Genomic DNA, 24,207 nt, shown 5'->3' with positions numbered 1-24,207 from the left:
ACTATTACTGTTGATCTTGTTAGCAATTTAAAAATGCAATGCACATTATTTAAAAATAAAACCATATAATTTTCAAGTAATTTAAACTCATTATTTACTTGTGAGTGTTTGTTTAAAATTCAGTGTCATTGGTTTATTTTTTAAGTTTTGTTGTATTATCATCATGGAGTTTGAATATACTTTTGTGGCATGTGAGACATGCATTTAGTATGTGGCTTAGCAAACTGTAACAAGACAGAAGCAAAAATACTGTATGAAAACAGGTTTCCTAATAGACGTGTGCCAAATGAAAACAATTTTAACACCAGTTCATTTACAGCAGGTAATCATGATCATGGTAGACTAAGGAGTACTAGGAATATTGAATTAGAAAATGTGTTCTAAATTGTGTGGAAGAATCTCCTGATAAAAGTACATGTTTTCTGGCAATACAAGAAGTTGTGAACCACGTGACTGTGGTTGATTTTAAATGGTAACTGTCTTTACCCTTATCACTTGCAGCATGTACTGGGGCTGACTGCCGATGATTTTTCATGTAGATTGGCTTTCTGTAACTAGTTTCGAAGGACACTAATTAAAGGCCCTTTACTTTTGACAAGGATTCTGTTCACAGATGAAGCTTCTTTCAACAGGAATGGTGTTCAAAACCATCAACATGCACATATCTGGAGTGACAAGAATCCGCATGGTATCTTCCAAAGTAGTCATCAACAAAGATTTTTCTGAAAATATGGGGAGGTATTTTTAATGACTATCTTTTGGATCCTGTCATTCTACCAATCGTTTAAATAGAGAAAATTATTTTGCTTATTTGACCGAAAATCTTCCACATTTGTTGGAAGACCTACCTCTACAATAAGAGAAAATATGTGGTTTCATCACACTGTAGCTCCAGCACATTTCAGTCACATGGTATCAAATTTCCTGCATGAAACTTTCCATGAAAAACGGATAAGCCACGGAGGGCCAGTGCCCTGGCCTGACTTAACCCTTTTGTCTTTTACCTGTGGGGCCATTTGAAGCATATTGTTTATTCAACTCCAATATTCAACATTGAGGATCTTCAACAAAGGATCCAAAATGGATTTCAAGAAATTAGGAATACTCCTGAAATTTTTGAACGGTTAAGAAATCTCTCCAAAAAAGACTGGAGACTTGTGTAATTTCTAATGGTGGACACTATTGGGACATATTTTATAACTTTTAACAATTGTTAACTGTTTATTTAAAAACAATAAAAAAATACATCTTACATTTTACAATAAGTAACATAAAATTGTCACAGGTAGTTATTTTAATTATTAGGTTTATTACTGTGAGAAAATTACTAGTTAAATTGATACTAATTTACAATACTAGAATTAGCAGTAAATAAAAACAATATTTAATCGAATTGAACGTAAAGTGGAGGACATGAGTCTCTTTGATTTGTGGAAATATTTATTTATAATGAAGATAATACTGTCGGGAAAAAGAAAATCAACAAGTGTACATAGGTTATTTTATTGGTGTGTATGTGTATGGTGCCACAAATCAAAGAGAGGTTTATGGTACTTCTCAAGGCAAACAAGACACAATACACTGGTCAAGACAAACACACAAGACACATTTATACAGTTATTTTAATAAAATTTTATCATAAATTACGCAGAAATATGTATCATAGTTTTAAAAAAAATTTTATATAATCTAAAAGTAGCACACTTACTCTTTAAACATAATGCACCTCGATGTACTTTTGGTATTAAAAATGGTTAAATTTAATTTTGAGATATTTCGACGTGAGTTTCAGATAGGATTTTAATTCAAACAGATTTTAGATCTATGTTAGTGTTCAAATACAGTCACAAAAGCCATTTTTGGTGACATTTTAGTCAGACCTATCAGTCCTGCAAAAGCTCTGTGTCAGGGAGCTAAATTTTTTCAAATAATTTTGAAAGTATGGATGATAATGAAGTTAATATATAATTTTATAAATCAGTTGTAGAACCTTTCTTATAGAGGAGAATAACAATGGAAGTCTTGTGAAATAGGATATTAGTAGAAGGTCCTTCAGCCCAAATTTTAAGAGGAACAGTAATAACATATGTTACTTCTTTTATTAATCTTATCAATACCAACTGAATAATTACTTTAATATTTAAAACAAATTTTTACTTTTTATGGATGAACATCAACCTGAAACAAAGATTCAGTAAAATTAGTTAAAATAATAAAACTTGTAATTAGTTAAAACTAGTAAATTTGTTAATCAAATAAAAAAAATACATTCCAGAATAGACAAGGATTTCAAATACAATTAGGAAATAAGAGTTTTATGGACACATTCTCAGAATGGACAGTAATAGACTAACAAAAAAAATCTTTGATACAATGAATAAACTAAAAAACAGTTCTATATGGGTGTTTAAAAAAAATAAATTACAGAAGTAAATTTTATTGATGAAGTGATTAATGACGGAGATTCCTTTAGTAAACATATTCAGAATTATAAAGGTTTTCCAGAAAAAACCAGAAGATTTGGTAGAGAGTGGTCTGGACATAAACAACTACAGTCACAGAAAATGAAAAAAATACTGAGCCAAACATAAAACTGAAACATCCAAAAAGAAGAAACTAAAGAAGTGACTATTCTCTGTTGATTAACATGGCCTCTTAATGGCTTAATAAAAAAAAAAGAATTAGTTAAGGTGTGTGATGAAAGCAAAGTATTATGCAATTTTAAGTTAGGATAACCTGTAATAAGTTCCCAACAACCATCTCTAATAAAACCTATTTAATTTTAGCAAGAACAGTTAGATGCAGTTGACTGTTACTTGACTATCAGTAGCTGTGATAAGAGGTTTTATTAATGATTATTGAATTACTCGTCAAAAGTTTAGAAAGCTCATTTGACACATCCTGTGGTTGGAATAAGTTGCTGGACTGGTAACTAACTTCTTGCTACCTGTGATGTTCCATCATGGTACACTATTTCACATTGTACACATTCCACATTGTACAATTGAAGTGATTAATACTATTTCATACACCCCAGGCAGAACTACTTGGCAAATATACGTTTATGCGTTATGTATTTTATAAACTTTGACAGGTAATAATAATGCATTAAAGAAAATTTAAAGAATTTCCTTTAAATTTAAGATATTAAAGAACTTTAAATTTTTATATTTTTTTTTTTTAAATTTTGATCTGATAATTTTAATAATTAGTTCTTTAATAATGATAATAATTATCACATATTATGTGTGGATAAATAAAATAACCCTTTTGCATTTTCTGTTTTAATGTATGTTATTTTTTCTAATACAAAAATTACTAAGAGCATGTATGGAGGTTATATCTCATGATTTGAATTCATGTTTTTTATTTTTATTATTATTTATCTATGTTATTCTGTTGCAGCGTTGAAATAGTTCCATTGTCAAAAGATAGTGTTGTATGTCTTCCCAAAAAACTTACTCAGCAGCTTGGAGGTATAAATCCTATTTGCTTGGTTCATAGAGTGACCAGTGCTGTGCATCTCATAGATCCTGCTTCTGGTCAAAGTAATAATATAATTTTTTATCTTTTAGATAACTAATTGGTTCTTTTTTTTTTAAGCTCATAGACTACTAGGTTCAAATCCCGTAGTAAATGCAGTTACTTTTATACGGATTTAAATACTAGATCGTGAATACTGTTGTTCTTTGGTGATTGAGTTTCAGTTAACCACACATCTCAGGAATGGTCAAACTGGGACTGTCCAAGACTACACTTCATTTACATTCATACATATCATCCTCATTCATCCTGTGAAGTAATATCTTACAGGCTTCCAGAGTCTAAACAAAAAATGGAAAGAAAAGATAAGATGGACACACAGTAATAGTTATTGTTTTTTAAGAGAAAAACTATAAGTTTTATGAAAAACTCTAATTGGGGAACCTTCCCTAAATTTTTCTGTTCATTAAAAATACAATAATATCATTTTTTAAATCTTCGCTCTTTTTCTAGTATGGCACCCAACTTTATTATTTCAACTGGAAACCTCTTGCTTTTATTGCATTTTTAGGTAGAATATAGTATTTTAATACATTTTTATTATTGGATATTTTTTCTCTAAACATATCTGTTATGGAGCTACTGGCTGAAATTGTAAAATCAAATATCTCAGCCAACATCATTATTTCAAACAGAAACCTCATGTTTTTATTGTATTTTTGGTTAGGAAATATTTTAAGACATTTTTATTCTTTGGTATTTTTCTCTAAACGCAGCTATTACGGAGCAATAGGTTGACAGTTGTAATTTTACCAAAACAATAAATATAATTTTAAATCTAAATAATTAAAAAATTATTTCATTGTATTTTGTATTTCTGAAAAATTTATTGAATTTCACAGTATACTCATTGATGGTTGATCCTCTTATTCATTAGTTAGAATTGTTACCAAGAAGTTAATAAATATTTTAGTTTTTAATAACCCTTATTTGTATCACTTTTTTAAGTTTTATTTTAATAATGCAGTTTGATAATCACGAAAGAGTGGATATAGTAGAAATTTATTTTTTAAGTGACAGGAATTCAACATTACCAAGAAATACATATGTAGAGTGTTACCCTGATTGACATCCACCTCGCCTTAAACTATTTGAAAAATTAGTTGGAAATCTACCAAGTATTGGATTTCAGAAAAAAAGATGTCAGGACAGAGTTGTTAATGAAAATAATGGGGCAGACATTCTAGCTTTCTTTGAAGCATATCCTACAGCTTCTGTAAGAGAAGGAGCAGAATTTCTACCTGTATCTTTTGACTCAATAGCAAGTGTGTTGGGGAAGCACAGTTAATATGCATATAAACCTGCGGTTCTTCATACTATGATGCCTGGTGATTAAGGAAGAAGGCTTGAATTCAGCAGCTGGATTGCAGAACAGGTTGTAATTTATCCTAATCTTTTGTCTAAAATTATTTTGTTATGAAACTGGAAACGACTTCCTCCAGTAATGGAATGCATAATCAAAAATACATCCATTATTGGTAAAAAAAAAAATCCATCAATTCTCAGAGAAGGACACAGACAAGTGAGATTTTCCATTAACTACTGATGGGCCTTCATCAACAATCAAATTTTGGCCTTGGATTTCTACAAGGAAAATGTTGTGGGAGCTCAGCACCATCCATTGCTGGAAGATTTTTTACTGCCACCTATTGATGACTTGCCTTTAGATTTGCAAATGCAAATGTATTTCCAACAAGATGGAGCTTTAGTACACAACTATCACGAGGTAAAGGAGTTTTTAAATGCTCATTTCTAAAGCAGGTGGACTGCTAACCAAGAAGCTATTGCTTGTGAGAAGTCCAGACCTTTCCCCATTAAATGGTCTTTCCTCTTGAAAGACCAGTTGTATATACTTTAGTAGAAGAAATAACAGCTAAGCTAGTCAAAATTTTGTACAACATCCATCACAATATATTGTCAAAAGCTGTTAATACATTTTAACAGGAAAGCGACTGCCTGCATTTTTACTAATTGTGGCCATTTTGATAATCTGTTATAATTGACACTACAATTCTGTTATAATTCTTCCTTCCTAATAAATAAAACTACAACCACACAAGGCAAAAGTTTTAATCTTATTTTTACTTTATTTTCCACTTTACTGATTTTCAAGCTTTGAAAATATTATTTGACAACCACGTACTAATACATTAGGTTTCCATTTAAAGTAATACAGGTGACCACCATATTTGATTTTACAATTGTCAGCATATAGCTCCATAACAACTGCATTTAGAGAAAAATACCAACGAATAATAATGTCATAAAATAGTATTTTCTACCCAAAAATGCAATGAAACCATGAGGTTTCAATTTCAAATAATAAAGTTGGCTGCCATATTGGTAAAAGTGTGAAAATTTAAAAAATGGTAAATTTTTTTTTTTTAATTTGGGAAAATCTAAAGGAAGGTTTGCACAGTTTATCATAAAACTAATAATTTCTGAAATCCCAATGGTGTGCTCCATTTTGATTTGATCACTTTGTATATGAATTATCTTTTACATCATTATCTTTTACTGGATTCTTAATATTAAATTTAAGAAGCTGTATCAGAAAAAGGTCACCTTTTTAAATTTAAATGAATAAAAGTAACTAAAACTACTAAAAATGCTCAGAATCCAACCTCAAGAGGCAGATAAATATGATTCTGATATTACAAGGGTTGCCTTAGTGTAATGTATGGTTGCTAATAACTCTCAAATGACAAATATGATATAAAAGTACATTTTATTTGCTAAAAAAAGTTTACATTTATTTTTGTTTCCACATAGTCACCATTTACAGCTACACTTTTCTTCCAATGGTGAACCAGATTTCTTATTCGTTCAGTGAAGAATGCTGGCAGTCTTTCCTTGATCCACAACTTCACTCCATCAAGTTCCCATATTATTCTTGTAAAACCACAAATAGTAATAAATCTCAATGGGTTCAACATTTCCATCATAATATCATCTTCTTTAAGTTGCTTTTTTTATTGTAATTTTTGTTTACTATCCCTTCTATTTTTGATTCACTTAAAACTATCTTGGTTCGTTATTTATTTCCCTTTTCCTTACTGGCTTTAGAATTATATAAAAAGTCTATGAAAAATATTTCTTAACTTAATAATATTTTAGATTTAATTAGTGTAAATTTTTAATTAATTGTTGCTGATTTTAAAAATCAACTACAATAATGTTTTTAAAAAGGGAAAATTATAGAATTCTTTTCCTTTGCTTGAGTTGCTGTCACTGCAAATTAAGCTTCTAATATAAGTATTTACGTGTAATAAACTTAAGATCAGTACTTGACTATAGACTTGCAAGATAAAAGTATTTGAATGACTTTTTTACAATTATTTCATTTAAAAGAGTGCATGCAGTGGATTTTTAAAAAACTGGACTTCTAAAGAAACTGGGGACTAAAAAAGTGTTTGTGTGTGTGTGTGTATATATATATATATATATATACACGAGGTGCTACCCAAAAGTTCAGGGAATTTTACCATACAAATAAAATAGCCTTACCATAACTTATAATTTCCACTGTTTCCTTCAAAGTAATCCCCTTGGGCATTGATACAGTGATCCCAGCGTTTTTTCCATGATTCCATGCATCCCTGGAAGTCTGCAGGTGTAGGTGTTCGAAGCATGTTCTGCATTTCTTTCTGAATCTCCTCAATTGTGTTAAAACGACGACCTTTCAATTGAAATTTTATTTTCGGAAAGAGAAAAAAGTCGCACGGGGCAAGGTCAGGCAAATAGGGTGGGTGGGGAATCATTACCGTCTTTCTGGAAGCCAAGAAATTCCAAACGGCTTGCGGATGTGTGCGTTGTCATGGTGCAAAACCCAGCTGTTGTTACCCCACAGATCTGAACATTTGCGCCTAATGCTTCCATGTAACTGCTTCAGAACTTCACAATAGAACTTCCCATTGACAGTATGACCAAGAGGAACAAATTCCTTATGGATAATGCCTTTGATGTCGAAAAAAACAATTATCATGGACTTCACGTTCCTGCAAACTTGGCATGCTTTTTTTGGCCGCAGTGAACTTTGCGACTTCCACTGTGACGACTGCTGCTTAGTTTCAGGGTCATACCCATACACCCAAGTCTCATCACCTGTTATAATGTTGGAGATGAACATAGGGTCATCTCTTGCAAAATTTTTCAATTCACTACAGACAGACAGCTACGCGATTTTGTTTCTGGTCACTGTTCAACAGTCTCGGTATTTTGCAGCAATGCGTCTCATGTTCAAATTGTCCGACAAGATACATTGCACGGACCCACGTGACATTTGTACAATTGCACAAACATCATGGATTGTTTGTCTACAATCTGCAACAATAGTCTCTCGCACTTTCGCGATGTTTTCCAGTGTTACGCTTGTTGATGGTCTTCCTGAACGCTCATCGTCATCGACTGTTGTTTGCCCATCTTTGAATCGTTTGTACCACAAAAAAGTTTTACTTTTACTCATAGCATTGTCACCAAATGCTTCCACAAGCATGCGATGGGTTTCTGCACCAGTTTTTTTAAGCATGAAGCAAAATTTGATGCAGATTCTTTGCTCTTTAAATCTGCCATTTAGAACTTTGCCGAAGCAGTACAACACAACGTTACACAACCGCACGAAAGTCAAATTTAAATTAAATAACAAAGAGTACTGTTAGCCACATCTAGCGGCAGCAGGTCGTACCAGCAATGGTTCGTGCGTGAAATTCAAATTCCCTGAACTTTTGGGTAGCACCTCGTATATACATATTTATGTTTTATAAACCTTAAAATAAATTTAACTTTAAGATTGTTCAAGTATTAAGCACTTTTACCTTTTGTTTCTTCTTTATTGGGTGTGAATTCCTCTTCTGTAAAATATTTAATCGTTGGAAAAAAAAATCATAAATTTAATTCTTATTCAGGATAAGAATTAATTTTTTCTTAAAACTCCCGATAGATTCGTGTAGTCTTTATTTCTAGTTCTATTGTCTTATAGATTTATCTGTCTTTACCTTGTAAGCTGAGATTTTTCATCAAGTAAGAAAAAAAACCAGGAAAGTAATCAATTCTTGAAACTTGTTTTGAATCTTATAAAATGTCAAGAAGGGGTGCGCTAATTTGATATCCAACAACTGAAGAAAGAGGACAGTTTCCCACCTAAAATCCTATACAGTTTGAGCATTTTTCTTGTACGCAGCATGGGCTTAGGAAGGACTGAAAATTCTTATTTAATTTCCCAAATAGCTTATCATTATAGTTAATGCAGTGATAAGGGATGATGTGATTTTTAATTTTTCACTTCCTGAAATTAAGACAAAACGTTTTTCAGATAAAAAATAGAGCATGATTTTTTTAAGAGGATTTTTTTGTACAAAATTCTCTTTATATTATATTTCTAAATTGTGTACAAAAATGAACAGATAATGGGAATAGAGATGTAAATACACAACTATAAAAAGTAATACAGGACTATCAAAAAAAAGAAAACATAAATATCAGTTTGGGAAAATAATTTTATTAAATACTGTTAGTATATTCTGATGATCCCAAAGAAGTTGAATAAATCAACCCAATAATAAGTACAAAAATAAAGCCAATAAAAAACCTCCATACACAAAACTATAGCATTAAGTTTCAAGTATTTTAAGATAATTTTAATATGTTTTATAAAAATTGCTCAAAAATTGAAAAATGAACCACATATTAATATAAATGTCACTTAATGAATAAATAAGTAAATTTTATTCAGTATATTAGCATTAAATAAAATACATAAAAAATATTGCTTTCAAACCTGTATCAAATCTGGCGTAAGAACTGTTTTTATGTAACTGAACATAATACTTTGGCTTTTGAAAAAGGGTCATATTTTGCTTCCCTTGCAACTTTTAATTAGTGACCAAACCATTTTAAAAAATCTTTACCCCAATTTTCTTAAAATGTCGTTAAAAAATTTAGTAAAAACATTATTACTCAGTCAATGAATTTTAAAATTATAATTAAAAAGTTTAAAAACCTTGAATTTCTTCCACATCCTGTTTATTTTGTCCATAATTATGTGCTTCAATAATTTTCATTAATGCCTTATGAATTTTGATGTAGCTATTTTTTATATTTTAATATTTTATGCTAACTTTTAACATTTATTTTTTATTTATAATTATGTATCAAAATACACAATCATCCCAAATGATGTTGTTCTTACCAAGGTCATACCAGATTTTCCCTTGATCCATTCAGGCAAGAGGTGAGTAGTTTCTTTTTTTATTTGTAGAGTAGCATATTTTCTCATCTCTGATATGATTTATCTAATGAATTATGTACCAATCGGAATAAAAGATTTCTTTATTCTCAAATATGTGGAAAAATCTAAAATAAATGTAGAAAAGAAAATAACTGTTGAGCTACTATATTTTTAACAAAAGCTAAAAGTGGCTGGCTGTTTTGATAAACAATATAGAGCAAAAAACAAGAACCTGTTGCTACCATTTAGACCAAAAGTGTATATATATAATCAGATATCCTCACAAGTAGATATTTGAGTAGTTAAAGTGAGGAGAGTGTCTTCAGTGTGTTAGGGTATGAAAATGTTAATAAATTTTCTTGTTCATAATTTATTTAATGGTTCATTATTTTGTGTTTGAATTTAGATTTGTGTTTTCTGATTATTCTAATCGGTTATTATGTATATTATCATTGTTCTTAACATTCTCAAGTATTTATAAAGTATTTTCTGTATTTTTTGTGCTTACAAAAAAATTATTTGTTTTAATGTGATGAATTATTTTAAGCAGGCATTTGTAGATTGTGCTACATTCAGAGAAATATTGCTTAAAAAATCAATTTTCTTAACCTTTTGTTTATTTCTTTTTTTTCTTTTTTTTTGTATTTTTAGCTATGTTTTATTTATCCCTGTTATATGCATTAATTCATGTATTAACTTTATTATTTACATATTACTTTAATTAATTGTTTTTATTCATAATTTTTTTTCTTTTTGCAGTAGCAGAAGTTAGCAGCAATTTATATTGGAGATATCAATTTAAGACCATATGTAATCCAAAACAATTAGTAGAATTTATTGTTATGGACATTGAATCCATGAAAAACAATGAGCGTTTGGTGTTTCCTGGGCAAGGTTCTATTTCAAATAAGGTAATTCTCCACTCCTACTAACTTGTATATTATGTATGACTTGTAAATTTGTCATTCCCTGATCATGATTGCATTTGGAAATTTGATTATATGTCTAAAATTATATACCACTACTTACTATTGTCTATTGTCTAAAACAGATATTTTGGAGTGTTTTTATTCACAACTTCAATCCCAAACAAAGAAGAACAATCGTACAATCATTTTTTAATCTAATCACTAAGAAATTGGCTTGTGCAATACAAAAAATAAATATGGGAATTGCAACTTCTGGGAAAATGTGCAACATATCATGGCTTGTCAACAATGAGGATTTATTTGGTATGCTGAATTGCCAGACTCAAAGGTATGTTGTAAAACAGTTGATTTAGCGGCCTCAAGTTTCTTCTCTTTCTTTGATGGATTGTTGCTATTGTCATGTCATTTTTGTTGCTGCTATGACACATTCCTGAACTTTGATAGAGGAGTTATTAGCTTCCCTTGAACTACGTCTTGCATAAATTTCAATACTCAAGTGATAATTTTATAGGTTTATGAACGTAATGTTTTTACATTATTAGCAAAGCTCATCCTGTTAGTTTTAATACCTTAGTAACAAACAAAATATTCTGTATTTATACTTTACTGTAAAAAAATATGTTAAAATATAAAAGTGATAAAACAGTACTTTACTAAAATGAGTTACTGGTAGAAATTAAACTACTGCCTCCACTAGCTGAATTATTTTAATTACTTTTTTGAATAATGATCTACTTCTTCACTTGAGAAGGAGACTGTGATTCAACCACTACTTCTCACTGTTGACTGAATCAGTGTCACTTTACAGCTATTAGCAATATTAAATCATTCAGATTGTAGTAAATAATAGTTATTGCCATTTTGTCATTCGAATGTAATTTAATGCAATGAATAAGAATGTTATGTAATTTTCATAACATTTTGAACAACTTTAATTAAAAAATTTGTTAGATAAATTTGATTCTTCCCTGTTATTAATATTGTGCTTTTCAAAATTGGATATAGTCCTTCAATCCTGACTCACACTATAATTGTGTCTAACACATCTGAAAAAAAAGAAGACATATTTATTTATTATAAAAAAAGAGAAAATAGAAAATTATTCAACTTTAATTAAATTCTACAGTCTAGTATATTATTAGAATCTTCAAATTGTATATTCTTAATAGTAAACTTTTTTAAATTGTATTTTACAAGTTTTCTGTAAATTCAATACCAAATACTCACTATATCTAAACTAACAGAATTTAGAAAAGAATGCTTTATTTATAAAAATTAATAATTTTGTAATAACAATATTTCTTAAACGATTCTTGTATTATAACATAAGTTGAGGTAATTTTCTTGTTTGTGTGTTCCAATTAATAATCCATACATCTATTCAAAACTGTCATACTCGATCATATTTCGGCAGTCGGTTATTAATAAATCTGAACCTGAATGCACTGTTGGAGGCTATTGGTACAGCACCTACTGAATATCTAAATATTAAATTTAAGAAGGATATATATATATATATATATACACATACAAGGTGTGTGAAAAAAATAATGAGATTGGTAACACTGCGTGCGATATAGCAATGCTGTGTCTACAACCGGTAGACACTGCTTTGTCAGATCGCTGGCAACGAGTTTCAATTCCGTTCAGCAAACTCATTATTTTTGACAATGCCATCAGTGAAGTTGTGTTTTTGTTGTGTGTTATGAAAATGGAGCATCGGAATTTAGAGCGACGTTGTGCAATCAAGTTTTGTGTTGGGGAATCAACTTGGGGAATCCACAAGTGTGACCTTTGAAAAGTTGAAAAAGACCTATGGGGAACATTGCTTATCAAGAGTACAAGTTTTCCACTGGCACAAGTCATTTTTGGAAGGCTGAGAACACATTGAAGATCAACCTTGCTCAAGGAAACCTTCAACTTCAAAATCTGACAAAAACGTTGAGCGTGTGAGGGTTCTTGTGAGATCAGACCATCCTTTAACAATAAGAATGATGAGTGAACAGTTAAATTTAAACATTTCACCATACATCAAATTTTGACAGACAGTTTGGACATGCAAAATTGGTGCCGAAAAACCTCACAACGGAACAGAAGGACAATCGAAGAAACGTGTGCGTTGATCTTCTTGAGAGGATTGACAATGACCAAGAATTCTTCAATCGTGTGATCACAGATGATGAATCCTGGATATTTGAGTACGATCCTGAAACAAAGCGGCAAAGCAAAGAGTGGCACACTCAGTCATCTCCTCAACCGAGAAAAGTCATATGAGCAAATCAAAGATCAAAACCGTGCTGATTTGCTTTTTTGACAGTAGGGGTATCGTGCCTAAAGAATTTGTTCCTCCAGGACAAACTGTCTATCAAGTGTTTTACAAAGGTGTCCTTGAAAGGCTCAGGAAAAGAGTGATTCGCATGAGATCAGACATTGCAGACATGTGGGTGCTTCATCATGACAATGCTCCATGTGACACAGCCATTTCCATCAGGGAATTTTTGACATCAAAACGCATTCCTACAGTTTCTCAACTCCCCTGTTCACCTGATTTGAGTCCTTGTGACTTTTTCCTTTTCTCGAAATTGAAACATGTCTTAAAAGGATGTCATTTTGGAACTCTGGAGAACATTCAAAGACTGTGACCAACCAGTTAAAAGCCCTACCAGTTGAAGCATTCCAGCGCTGTTACCAGGAGTGGGAATGTCTCCGCCGGTATATAGCTGCCCAAGAGTACTACTTTGAAGGGGATATTATAACAACTTTGGGGGGATATTGTTATTTGTTGAAAAAAATAAAAACTTTGGTAAGTGCGAGGGTTATTTTTTTTCAAGGTCCGATCGGTTGCGAAATAAAAACCCGCGAAAAATCAGATGAACCTTTGTGCATATGTGTTGTGCAGCGTCTCTAGTATGGCCTTCAATCACGCCGCGCCACTTCTTTTAGTTCTGAACACGCATATAGCACGTAAACATGTCTACTACAATAGCATCTCCCGCCAAGTGTGAAGTGCGTGTGGTAATTCGATTTCTTCAGGCTGAGGGGTGTAATGCAGCTGAAATTCATAGACGAATAAGTAATGTGTACGGTGTAACTTCAATGAGTGACAGCAAAGTGCGACAATGGTGCAGGAACTTTAAAGCAGGACGTACAGATGTTCATAATGCAGGCGGTCAGGGAAGGAAGCGAGTGTCAACCGATGATCTCATTGAGCGAGTGGATGAGGCAATTCAAGAAAATCATCGGTTCACAATTTCTGTATGAGTGATAAGTTTTTCTGAAATTTCAAGGTCAGCTCTCTACACCATTGTGAGTGAGAGACTTCAGTACCGCAAACTTTGTGCAAGATGGGTTCCCCAGATGCTGTCCGACCATCACAAAACAATGAGAATGGACCTCTCCCTAACACATCTCCAGCGCTACCACAATGAAGGAGAAGATTTTGTGACCAAAATTATCACAGGGGACGAGACATGGGTCCATTTCGAAACTGAAGAAACAAAAGAACAATTCAAACAGTGGATGCATTCTCATTCTCCCAGTAAACCAAAGAAGTTCAAGTGAACCTTCTCCAACAGAAAGTGTATGGCTACTATGTTCTGGGACCGGAATGGAGTTCTCTTGGTGGAATTCATGGAACATGGCACGACCATCACTGCAGCCTCATTCTGCGTGACTCTTCAACGTCTATGAAGGGCAATTCAGAATAAGCAGAGAGGAATGTTGTCATCAGGCATTGTCTTTCTCCATGACAATGCTCGGCCGCACACTGCAGCTCTAACAAAGAAGCTCCTGCAGCATTTTCATTGCGAAATGTTTGATCACCCACAGCCTGAACTTGGCTCCATCCGATTTTCACCTCTTTGCTCACATGAAACGCTGGTTAGGAGGACAACATTTTGGTACAGACATCGAGCTGCAGACCAGCATAGAAACATGGCTGAAAACACAGGTGGCTCCGCTCTATGATGAGGGTATTGGAAAGTTGATACCACGCTACGACAAATGTCTTAATCGAAGTGGCGACTATGTAGAGAAATAGCGTAACTATGTAAGTACTTGTTACAAATAAAAAATTTTTATTTTCACTGTGGTTTTAATTTCATGACCGATTGGACCTTGAAAAAAAATAACCTTTGTAAAAAATCAGCCTCATTACTTTTCTCACACACCTCGTGTATATATATATATATATATATATATATTCTAGGTGTGTTTTCCTATCACAATTATCCGCGGTTGATTAGCGTTCCACGAAAATATGTTGGTATCTGATTGCCTCCCTTCATAGTCTTATGCTACCCTCTTGTGAAAAAAATTTCAAAAAATTACAGTATATTAAAGAGATTTAAAACAGATTTTGACAAAAAAAATCAGTATGATTGGATATTTTTTATGCCTGTAACAACAAAAAAATTGAAACAGTACAAAAATTACGATAATTTAATTGCAGATTTTTTTTGCACATTTCTACCGCGTTTTTTATTAGCGAATTTTTTTTTATTTGCTTTGTGTTTATGAAACATAGTTTGCTGATTTTAAAAATAATACTTTTAAGCAAATTGGTTGAAAATTGGGCAAAATATGATGAAAAAGCCGTGTCATAAATCACAGATTAGTAGCATATGTTAGTATAAGTGAAAGTAGATTCAGTAAACTACGTTTTATAAAAATTCCCACCACGCAAAAGCCTATTCAGATTGTCAAAAAACCATTTTTCCTGTATACTCTTATTCATTACGAATCGATATGTGTTACATGTTTATCAATATCATTTGTCAGAAAAGATATTTATAGACCTCAAGTAAAAGTGACGTATTTATGACCACAAATTCCTTTTCTTTTTTGTGTGCCATATATCATAATTTATTATGTGTTTCAATACATCAATATGTTGCTAGTAAGATAAGCTATTTTTTTAAATAATAAATAAATCTGTAATCCTCATAGCAATTATAATACACTAATCACACACACACATACACACACACACACACAAGCACATTTCTGAGAAAAAATGGTCATATTCTTTCTAATCTAAATAAAACATTTTACATCGTATAAACGTCGTTCAAATTGTTTAATAAAACTGATTCCTTTGTGAATATAAAACAAAATAACAGACTTAGATGCCATATAAAATGATTTTGTAACAGCGTTTTAAAACTGACGCCGTACATAGCCAGTTCCAAGGCTACATGATTTGAAAAGGTTAAAGTAACGAGAATTTTGAAATTTCACAGGTTATATTAGTTCGATTCTCTGGATTTTTTCATTGTTGTGTTGGTAAACATGTCTAAAAAATATCTGTACATTTTTAGCCATATTGGATGTTTAGTTTGTTGTCAGCTGTCAAAAGGATATCATGTGTTTTGGTATGATCGGCGATTTTTTATTTTATTTAAATAATGGATCAGAGAATTTGTATTAAATTTTGTTATAAGAATGGAATAAAGTGTAGCAATGTTTTAAAAATGTTAAATATTGCTTTTAGTGAGTCTCCTGTGAGTAATGCAAGGGTTTACTAGTGGTATAAGTGTTACAAAGAAGGTCATGAACACGTTGAAGTTGATGAGCACCCTGGATGCCCCCGCACATCAACAACCAATGAAAACATGGAAAAAATGAAAGAAATGATTATGAATGATCAACGAATCACAATCAGAGAAGTCGCTGATGATGTCAATTGGGATATCAATTGGCTCATGCCATGAATTTTTTTCAGATGTTTTGGGTATGAAACGTTTGACAGCAAAATTTGTTCCAAAATTGTTGAATTTTGAAGAAAAACAGCGGTGAATGGAAGTTGCTCAGTAGTCACTAAATGAAGTCAACAACGATGCAGAACTACTGAAACTTCTGAAACAGGTGATGAAACATGGGTTTACGGAAATGACATCGAAACTAAGTCTCAGTAGTCCCAGTGGAGGCATTCTGGATCACCAAGCCGAAAAAAAGCTCGACAAGTACGGTCAAATGTGGAAGTTATGCTCACCTTGTTCTTCAATTTTAACAGCGTAGTGCATAATAACGATCAATAAGAAGTATTATCTACAAGTTCAACGACGTTTGCGTGAAGCAATCCAAAAAATGCCTGGATTTGTGGCAAAACAATTCATGGCTTCTGCACCACGATAGTACGCCTGCTCACACTTAATTGCTTGTTCGTCAATTTTAGCCAAAAACAACACTGTAGTGATACCCCAGCTGTCATATTCACCAGACATGGCCCCATGTGACTTTTTTCTATTCCCAAAAATAAGAAAACCTTAAAGGGCTGTCATTTTACAAGCATAGATGAGAGATTAAAAGCAAATAGTTAAAAGAGCTAAACACTATTCCAAAGATCGAGTTCCAGAAGTTTTTTGGGGATTGGAAAAAGCGATGGCATAAGTGTATAATATCTAATGGGAACTATTTTGAAGGGGATAACATTAATATAGATGAATAAATAAAATTCTTTCCAAAAAACAAAAATTCTCATTACTTTTTGAACATACCTCATGAATATATATAAAATTATACAAAAAAAGATACACAAGTAATAATTTGTATCCTTTTAAGTTACATATTATTAATCTGTAAAATTATATTTTAAATTGTATAATATAAACCACCTAGTACAGAAGATGGAGATAAGATGTACCTTGCCCTAATTTTAACATGAAAGTATTTTCGCAGGATCTGTGTATCCTCAGTCATGATTAAATTACACATTAAAAATACTAAAATAAACTATGTACATGGTTAATCTGCAATTTTCATTTTAATATTACAGTAATGTAATAAACATTTTATCATGTACATAGTTTATTTTAACATTTTTAATATGAAATTTAATAAAATAGTTCAATCATGACTGAGGATGAAGGATCCGACAAAAGTATTTCAATGATAAAATTAAGGTAAGATATGTCTTATCTCAATATTCTATACAAGCTGGTTCAAGCACTGATGCATGATTTTTGCAGATCTTACTATAAGAGGTCCTTGATTTAAATTTCAGCCGTAAACGTTTCATCTAAAAAAAGTGCTCTCTTTTCAAGAGACAACTACTGACTCTGCTTTGCTTATATAAGCAATCTGCAACTGCTTTGTAATATAAGAATAATTTATAATAGGTAAGTGAATCCTACACGTTTTAAGAAAATCAGTGTGCTGTAAGTTACTTACTTTCTTTTTCTTTACAGCATGTGTTAGCAGATGTATGGTTGGTTAAATCATCTGAACTTGGAATGACAGAGAACACAATTCACACTCGAACACATCTAGGACATATCCTGAAGCCTGGTGATTCTGCTTTAGGGTAAATTATATTATTATTTTGACACAGAAGAAAATTGTATTAACTGAAGATTAATGATTTTTTTTTGTATCTTTTAAATGGTTCAAATTAAATTTAAACTGATTACTTCATAGCTTTACGTAGCTGTATTCCACTATAGAATACAAATTTACTTTTATTTGTATTGTTAATTTTTTTCTTTATTTTTTGCTCGATGTGTTAATTCACCGCAGAAGGTTATACATGAAAGTATGGAAGTGAAATTTTGTAATGTATGAAAACTAGCATGCCTGACCAGAATTCGAACCTTTGGCCCCCCTCCCACCAGATGAAAGGACAAGACGCCTCACCACTTAGCACTGGAGATCAGCAATTTTATTTATTTACATTAAAATGTTTATTTTACATCCACATGTCTCAGGTGGGATCACTCTATACTATGCCTGTTATTCTGTAGTCTTGGGTATTTCTGTTTTTATCTGCCTTGGTTAAAAGAGAGTCATTTCTCGTATGTTATAGTGCTATTTGTTTCTAGGGTTTTTATATAATTTTGCAAGTTTTTTAATTTGATTTGATATTCTTTACTAGTTATTTTTTTTATAATTTTCAAGTACTAAATTTAATTATTTTTTCTCAATTTTTGCTGTATTATAAATTTTAAGTGAGATTTATTTCCTTATATTGTGGATTTATTCTTGTTTAGTGCATTTTACTTTGTAAATTTCTCTATTTCCATAAATAGTATATGTATACTTTGTAAGTAAAGTATTTACCTATGTATTTATGAAGTAAATTTTCAAATATTTTCTCCTAAAGATTATTTAACGAATTAAAAGATTTTTTTTTGTCTTCAGTCATTTGACTGGTTTGATGCAGCTCTCCAAGATTCCCTATCCAGTGCTAGTCGTTTCATTTCAGTATACCCCCTACATTCTACATCCCTAACGATTTGTTTTAAATAAAGATAAAATCTCAATAATTATAATTACTAAATTACGAAGTGCTACCCAAAAGTTCAGGGAATTTGAATTTCGCAGGCGAACCATTGCTGGTACGACCTGCTGCCGCTAGATGTGTCTAACAGTACTCTTTGTGAATCAGTGTTCCAACAGCTGTGACGGTGAGAGGCTGCATTGTTTACTTTCGTGCGGTTGTGTAATGCTGTGTTTTACTGTTTCGGTGAAGTTCTAAATGGCAGATTTTAAACAGCAAAGAACCTGCATCAAATTTTACTTCACGTTTAAAAAAACTGGTGAGAAACCCATCGCATGCTTGTGGAAGCGTTTGGTGACAATGCTATAAGTAAAAGTAAAACTTTTTTGTGGTACAAACGATTCAAAGATGGACGAACGACAGTCGATGATGATGAGCGTTCAGGAAGACCGTCAACAAGCGCAACACCGGAAAACATTGTCAAAGTGCAAGAAGCTATTGTTGCAGATCGTAGACAAACAATCCATGATGTTTGTGCAATCGTACAAATGTCGTATGGGTCCGTGCAACGCATCTTGTTGGACAATTTGAACATGAGACGCATTGCTACAAAATTCGTTCCGAGACTGTTGAACAGCGACCAGAAACAAAATAAGCTATTTTATTTTTATGGTAAAATTCCCCAAACTTTTGGCTAGCACCTCGTATATATTTTTTATAGCTAAGTAAATTTTTATTTTATGTTTTTTATGTAAAATTGAGTGAGTACACAGTGAAATTTATATCATTCAAGTACAGTATAGGAGTTTTCTTCGATCTCTTACTCCAGGTGGTTGATGAGATATACATCCAATATTTGCAGTACTTTTTTGTGTTTACAGTTTTGATTGTATTTGTTTCGTTATTATTTTTGTGAGTTGGTTGTTTAGTTTTATTGTTTCATTTGTTACTGGTGTTATTTGTTCATTTTGTTGTTTATTTTATATTTTTTATGTGAATTTGTAGTCTAAGAGCCTGTTGTTTGAGGTTACTAGGGTTACCTAGCAACCGTTTGTAAGTACCACATTTCAGGTTGTTCAAGTGTTGTTTGGAGTTTTTGCACGGTCATTTGACTTTTATTGTGTATTTTGTACTGGGGATTATTTATTTGATATTCTCTATGGTAGCTGTATTTGTTCTGATACATAAATTACATTTGGCTTGCAGTTGTTTCTTTACATAACATCAGCTGATCCTTGTTTGTATTAACTTACAAACTTTTTCTTGTTTTTGGCTTTGAATTTTTGCTGTTATGTTCGGCTCTGGTGGGTCACGGGGAATGACCCAACTTGCAGGCAAAAGATCTCTCACCCCCATTGGCAGCAGGAGGACATGTGGGGAAGACTAGGCAGTCTCAGGGACACATTCTGGAGACAATGTGAAGGACAATCTAAAGCCTCTGGATGAGAGGCGAGTCAGTTATTGGAGTCTTCACATCCGGAATAGGAAGTGAAAAGACTGATATGTGATGCACTTCTTAAGGTGGCAATATGGGGAAGCTATCTCCACGCTGACTGACAGTGACGATTCAACTGGTGCTGGGAGTGATTTTTCTGAGGAGATGGGGCCTGCCTTGCCCCCTTGGCGAGTCAAGATATTTGGGGTGAGGGGTGGCTGTTGGACAGGTCACTTGATTAGAGATGAGCCAGTCGGGAAAGATAAAAGAAAACATTCACTGAGTGATGAAGAGGGTAGAAATAAGAATGGGGATGAACTAGTCGTGCTGATCAAATGGACAGGTCACTTGATATGAGAGGTGAACCAGAGTCGGGAAAGCTGAGAAAAGAATACATACACTGAGTAATGAAGAAGTAAATGATAATGAGGATGAACTAGTTGAACATGTTGATCGAATGCTTGAAGAGAGTTAGTGAGCACTTTGGTAGGACAGCTGACAAACGTACTAAAAGGGAGATAAAACGCATCCAGGTAGAGATGTCAGAGTCGGTCAATAAGTTTGCTCGGCACAAGGTGGATTGACAAGTTGGGCAGTATTGGGGTGACAATGGATTGGCCTCAGGCTGATGGGCTGGCACCACAGACGGACTGTGGTGTTTGCAGAGCCGATGCTCAGTCATGAGTTGACAGGGCTACACAGACCATCAGGCAAGTGGATGGTGATGAAATAATCAGAAAGCTGGATGAGGGAGTCATAGTTGAGGAGATTCCTAAACTGGTTACCACTCATTGAGTGGAGGGAGCATTCCAGAAGATAAGGAAGATGGATGGCTCCTTTCCTGGTAAAGAAGAAGGTAATGTGATACTAATTCATGATTTGCATGCTGACGTGGTTGGTTTTAAGGCAAGCTCTACAGGTGGGCTCCTGGGGTTAGGAGGCTATCTGAACAAAGTAGGTTATGGAGTGGACAGCTTCTGATAGATGATCACGGAACCAGAAACATTTTCAATGAGGAAATAATTAAAGTCGCTGGCTTAATTTACACAAGAGTTGTAGATTCTACCAACGAAGAGGGCTTGATTTTGAGCATATTCAAGTGCATTCGTAAGCTCAGTGATATGGACATTGATGCATCTTACGTGTCATCTGGTAGGAGAACAGGTGCAATTTTGAAGAGATTACATGAATGTGATTGGAAGAGAGTGAGCAAGGAAAGGCAACTTTACCTAACCAACACCACCTTGAAGCAGAAAGAAATGGTTTGATGAGCCGACACATGGTGTTGGTTAAGGTGGAAGGGTGTAGCTTTGCTCAAACTCTCCAAGGATGTCAAGGAAGAGGTAAACAAAGCTGTTGCTGCAGTGCTATCTGTTAGGAAAGGTAGCAATAATGAAGTACACATAAGGTGAGAGCAAAGTGTGCAGAGGCACTGAAGCAGGAAATTAATCAGAAAGTGGAGGGAGTTGTGGTCAAAGATGTTGGTGGTTGCATCCGTTTTTTTCCCCATATAGAGGACCTGGCGAAGGGAATTACCTCTGACAAAGTTGCTGCAGTGGTAGTGGCAGGCTGCACCACTGGGGAGTTACGAGTAACCTCCTTGTGGCTGGCATATGGGAACACTCAGAATGCAACCATGTTGGTTCCCGGGGCAGTGGCTCACAAGTTGGCTTCACTGAGAAGGATCTGGATTGGCTGGGTTAATTGTTGGGTGATTAAGCGAGAAGATGAATTACAATCCTATAAATATGTTGAGGGTGGCCATATAGCGATAAGGTGCAAGAGTCCAGACTGCATCAAACTGTGCTTTCAGTGTCACGGAGAGGGCCACAAGAAAGGAGAGTGTCCTCAGCGAAGCAGAAGCAAGGAAGACGAAGCAGACTCGTGAGTCAGGGGTAGTGGTGTCGGAAAAGGAAAAAGCTTGTCACACTGATGGGTCTGCTGCACTTCAACGCAATCTGAAGTAGTGTGGTGCTGAGTGTCCGTAGGGAGGTGACCTCTAGACTGGCGGCAGATATTATTATAGTCAGCTGAACATATCACATTTTCATGTAATAGGTGGAGGAGTCTGAGGGCTCTGTCTATGGTCCAAGATGATATACAAGGTGGGAACATCATTGAAATGATGTTCCTTCGAAGAACGATGAGCCTGAATTTCTGAGGCAGTGACAACCATGCTCCAGTCCAAAGCAGCAGAGGAGAGGATTGGACAAGCTGGCAGTTTTTCGGCTGCTTGAGGAATACCGGCCCCTGGGCCAACACAGATAGCTACTGAGGGATGGTGGTGGATGGCAGAGGCTCCTCAGAGTTGTCATCTGTCTACTGCCTCCTGGGAACATCATCACCGCTTGTTCTGAGTTAACGCAAGTGTGCCCGAGCAGTTGTACAGGGACTGTGTACATGCCACAGGGATTAGGTCCGACCCCTGTGTGACTAGAGGGGGAGATTTTTTAGTGGGTGCAAGCCCCACACTGCCATCAGAGCAGGCCTGGTGGCAACTGGTAGAGCTTTCCCCTCCTCCTATAGAAAAAAATTACAGTATAAATAATAATATACAAATGAATAATATATACGTTAATTATAATTTAATATTTGTTTAAAATGAGAACTGAGCGAGTAAAGTAGGGTTACTCTTAATGCTTTTTTATTATTTTCATTATAACATTTATATCTGTGTTTATTTACTTTAAAAAGAAGGATTTTCCTTTTCAGGATTGTTTTTATTTTGTCTTCGGTGCTGTTGGTGTTATGCTATTGCACTTTCTCACCAATTTGCCCAAAAACACTTGCCTATGTTTCATTTGGTAGCTCTGTCAGCATAAGGCAATATTGCTTTCCTTCATCTACTCAGTTGAGTGACTAATTTTTATTATTGAGCTAATTTTTATTATTGTTTTTAGGGATTAGAAAACATTACATATATGGTATCCTTCTTTTATAGTAGCAGTAATAAAAATAGTGTCCATTTAAACAAAAAGAAAACATTTAAAATTATACTGTTTGTTCTATTTTACAGAATAAAAAGTACTCTGTAAACAACAAAAATATTCTTGTGCGTGCATAATTATCATAATTCAAAAATACTTTTATACAATAAGCAGTGTTTAGAATTTTCAGGTATTTCCGTAGATGTGCAATGTATGAAAAATTAAAATTTTGTAAACTTGTATATTGTTGTTGTGAGTTGTATATTTTTACAATTAAAAGAAAAATTTATATCATCTACATACATTTATTTTCTTGTAAGTGTACATATAATAATACATGTAAATCTAAAAAAAGTAACATTTGTTTATACATAGAGAATAAAAATATAATTATATTATTCTTCTTTTTTTTTGTTAATATAACTATTTAAAATACAACTTTTTCGAAATAAAAATATTTGTAAATAGATTTATATAATAGTGGTCTAGATTTCTTGTTAAACATGTTTTAAATCAGATCAATATGCAATTTAATTAATAAGTTTACTACATAGGAATTTTTTAACAAATAAAATTCGTCATTTATCTAGGCAAACTTTACTACTGAAAAAATTTATAAACATTATGAAGAAAAAGAAATTTAGAAAGACTAATTAAACTGTATAAATATGCTAACAAACAAATCTTGTTAAGAGAGCTAAGTCAAATCACTTAAAGATATCAATACAGAATAATCCCATTTTATTTTTTGTAACATTGCAATTACTAAGAAATAATTACTAAGATGAAAAAGACAACAGTAACTTTAAATGTCATATAAAAATACATTTTAGAAACAGATGATTGTTTTTCCATATGTCCTTAAAAATTTCTGAGAAGAATATATTAACTACAATCTATCTCAATCTCAAAATTTGTAAAGTCCTGTATTT

General features: G+C 33.0%; 1 protein-coding gene across 1 annotated transcript in view; it reads left to right on the top strand.

The window, feature by feature from the left end:
• The window catches only part of Nmd3 (60S ribosomal export protein NMD3), a 72,391-nt gene that overhangs the window by 36,789 nt on the left and 11,395 nt on the right, over positions 1–24,207 (top strand). The window contains exons 7-9 of the mRNA XM_075354397.1: positions 3,406–3,548; positions 10,529–10,680; positions 17,886–18,001. Coding sequence (XP_075210512.1) covers positions 3,406–3,548; positions 10,529–10,680; positions 17,886–18,001 — 411 coding nt within the window. The remainder of the gene's footprint in view (positions 1–3,405; positions 3,549–10,528; positions 10,681–17,885; positions 18,002–24,207) is intronic.

Source organism: Lycorma delicatula, chromosome 1, assembly GCF_047948215.1.
Source record: "Lycorma delicatula isolate Av1 chromosome 1, ASM4794821v1, whole genome shotgun sequence".
Taxonomy (NCBI): domain Eukaryota; kingdom Metazoa; phylum Arthropoda; class Insecta; order Hemiptera; family Fulgoridae; genus Lycorma; species Lycorma delicatula.
The sequence above is the reverse complement of the archived record's forward strand: the minus strand, read 5'-3'. Positions and strand labels throughout refer to the sequence as shown.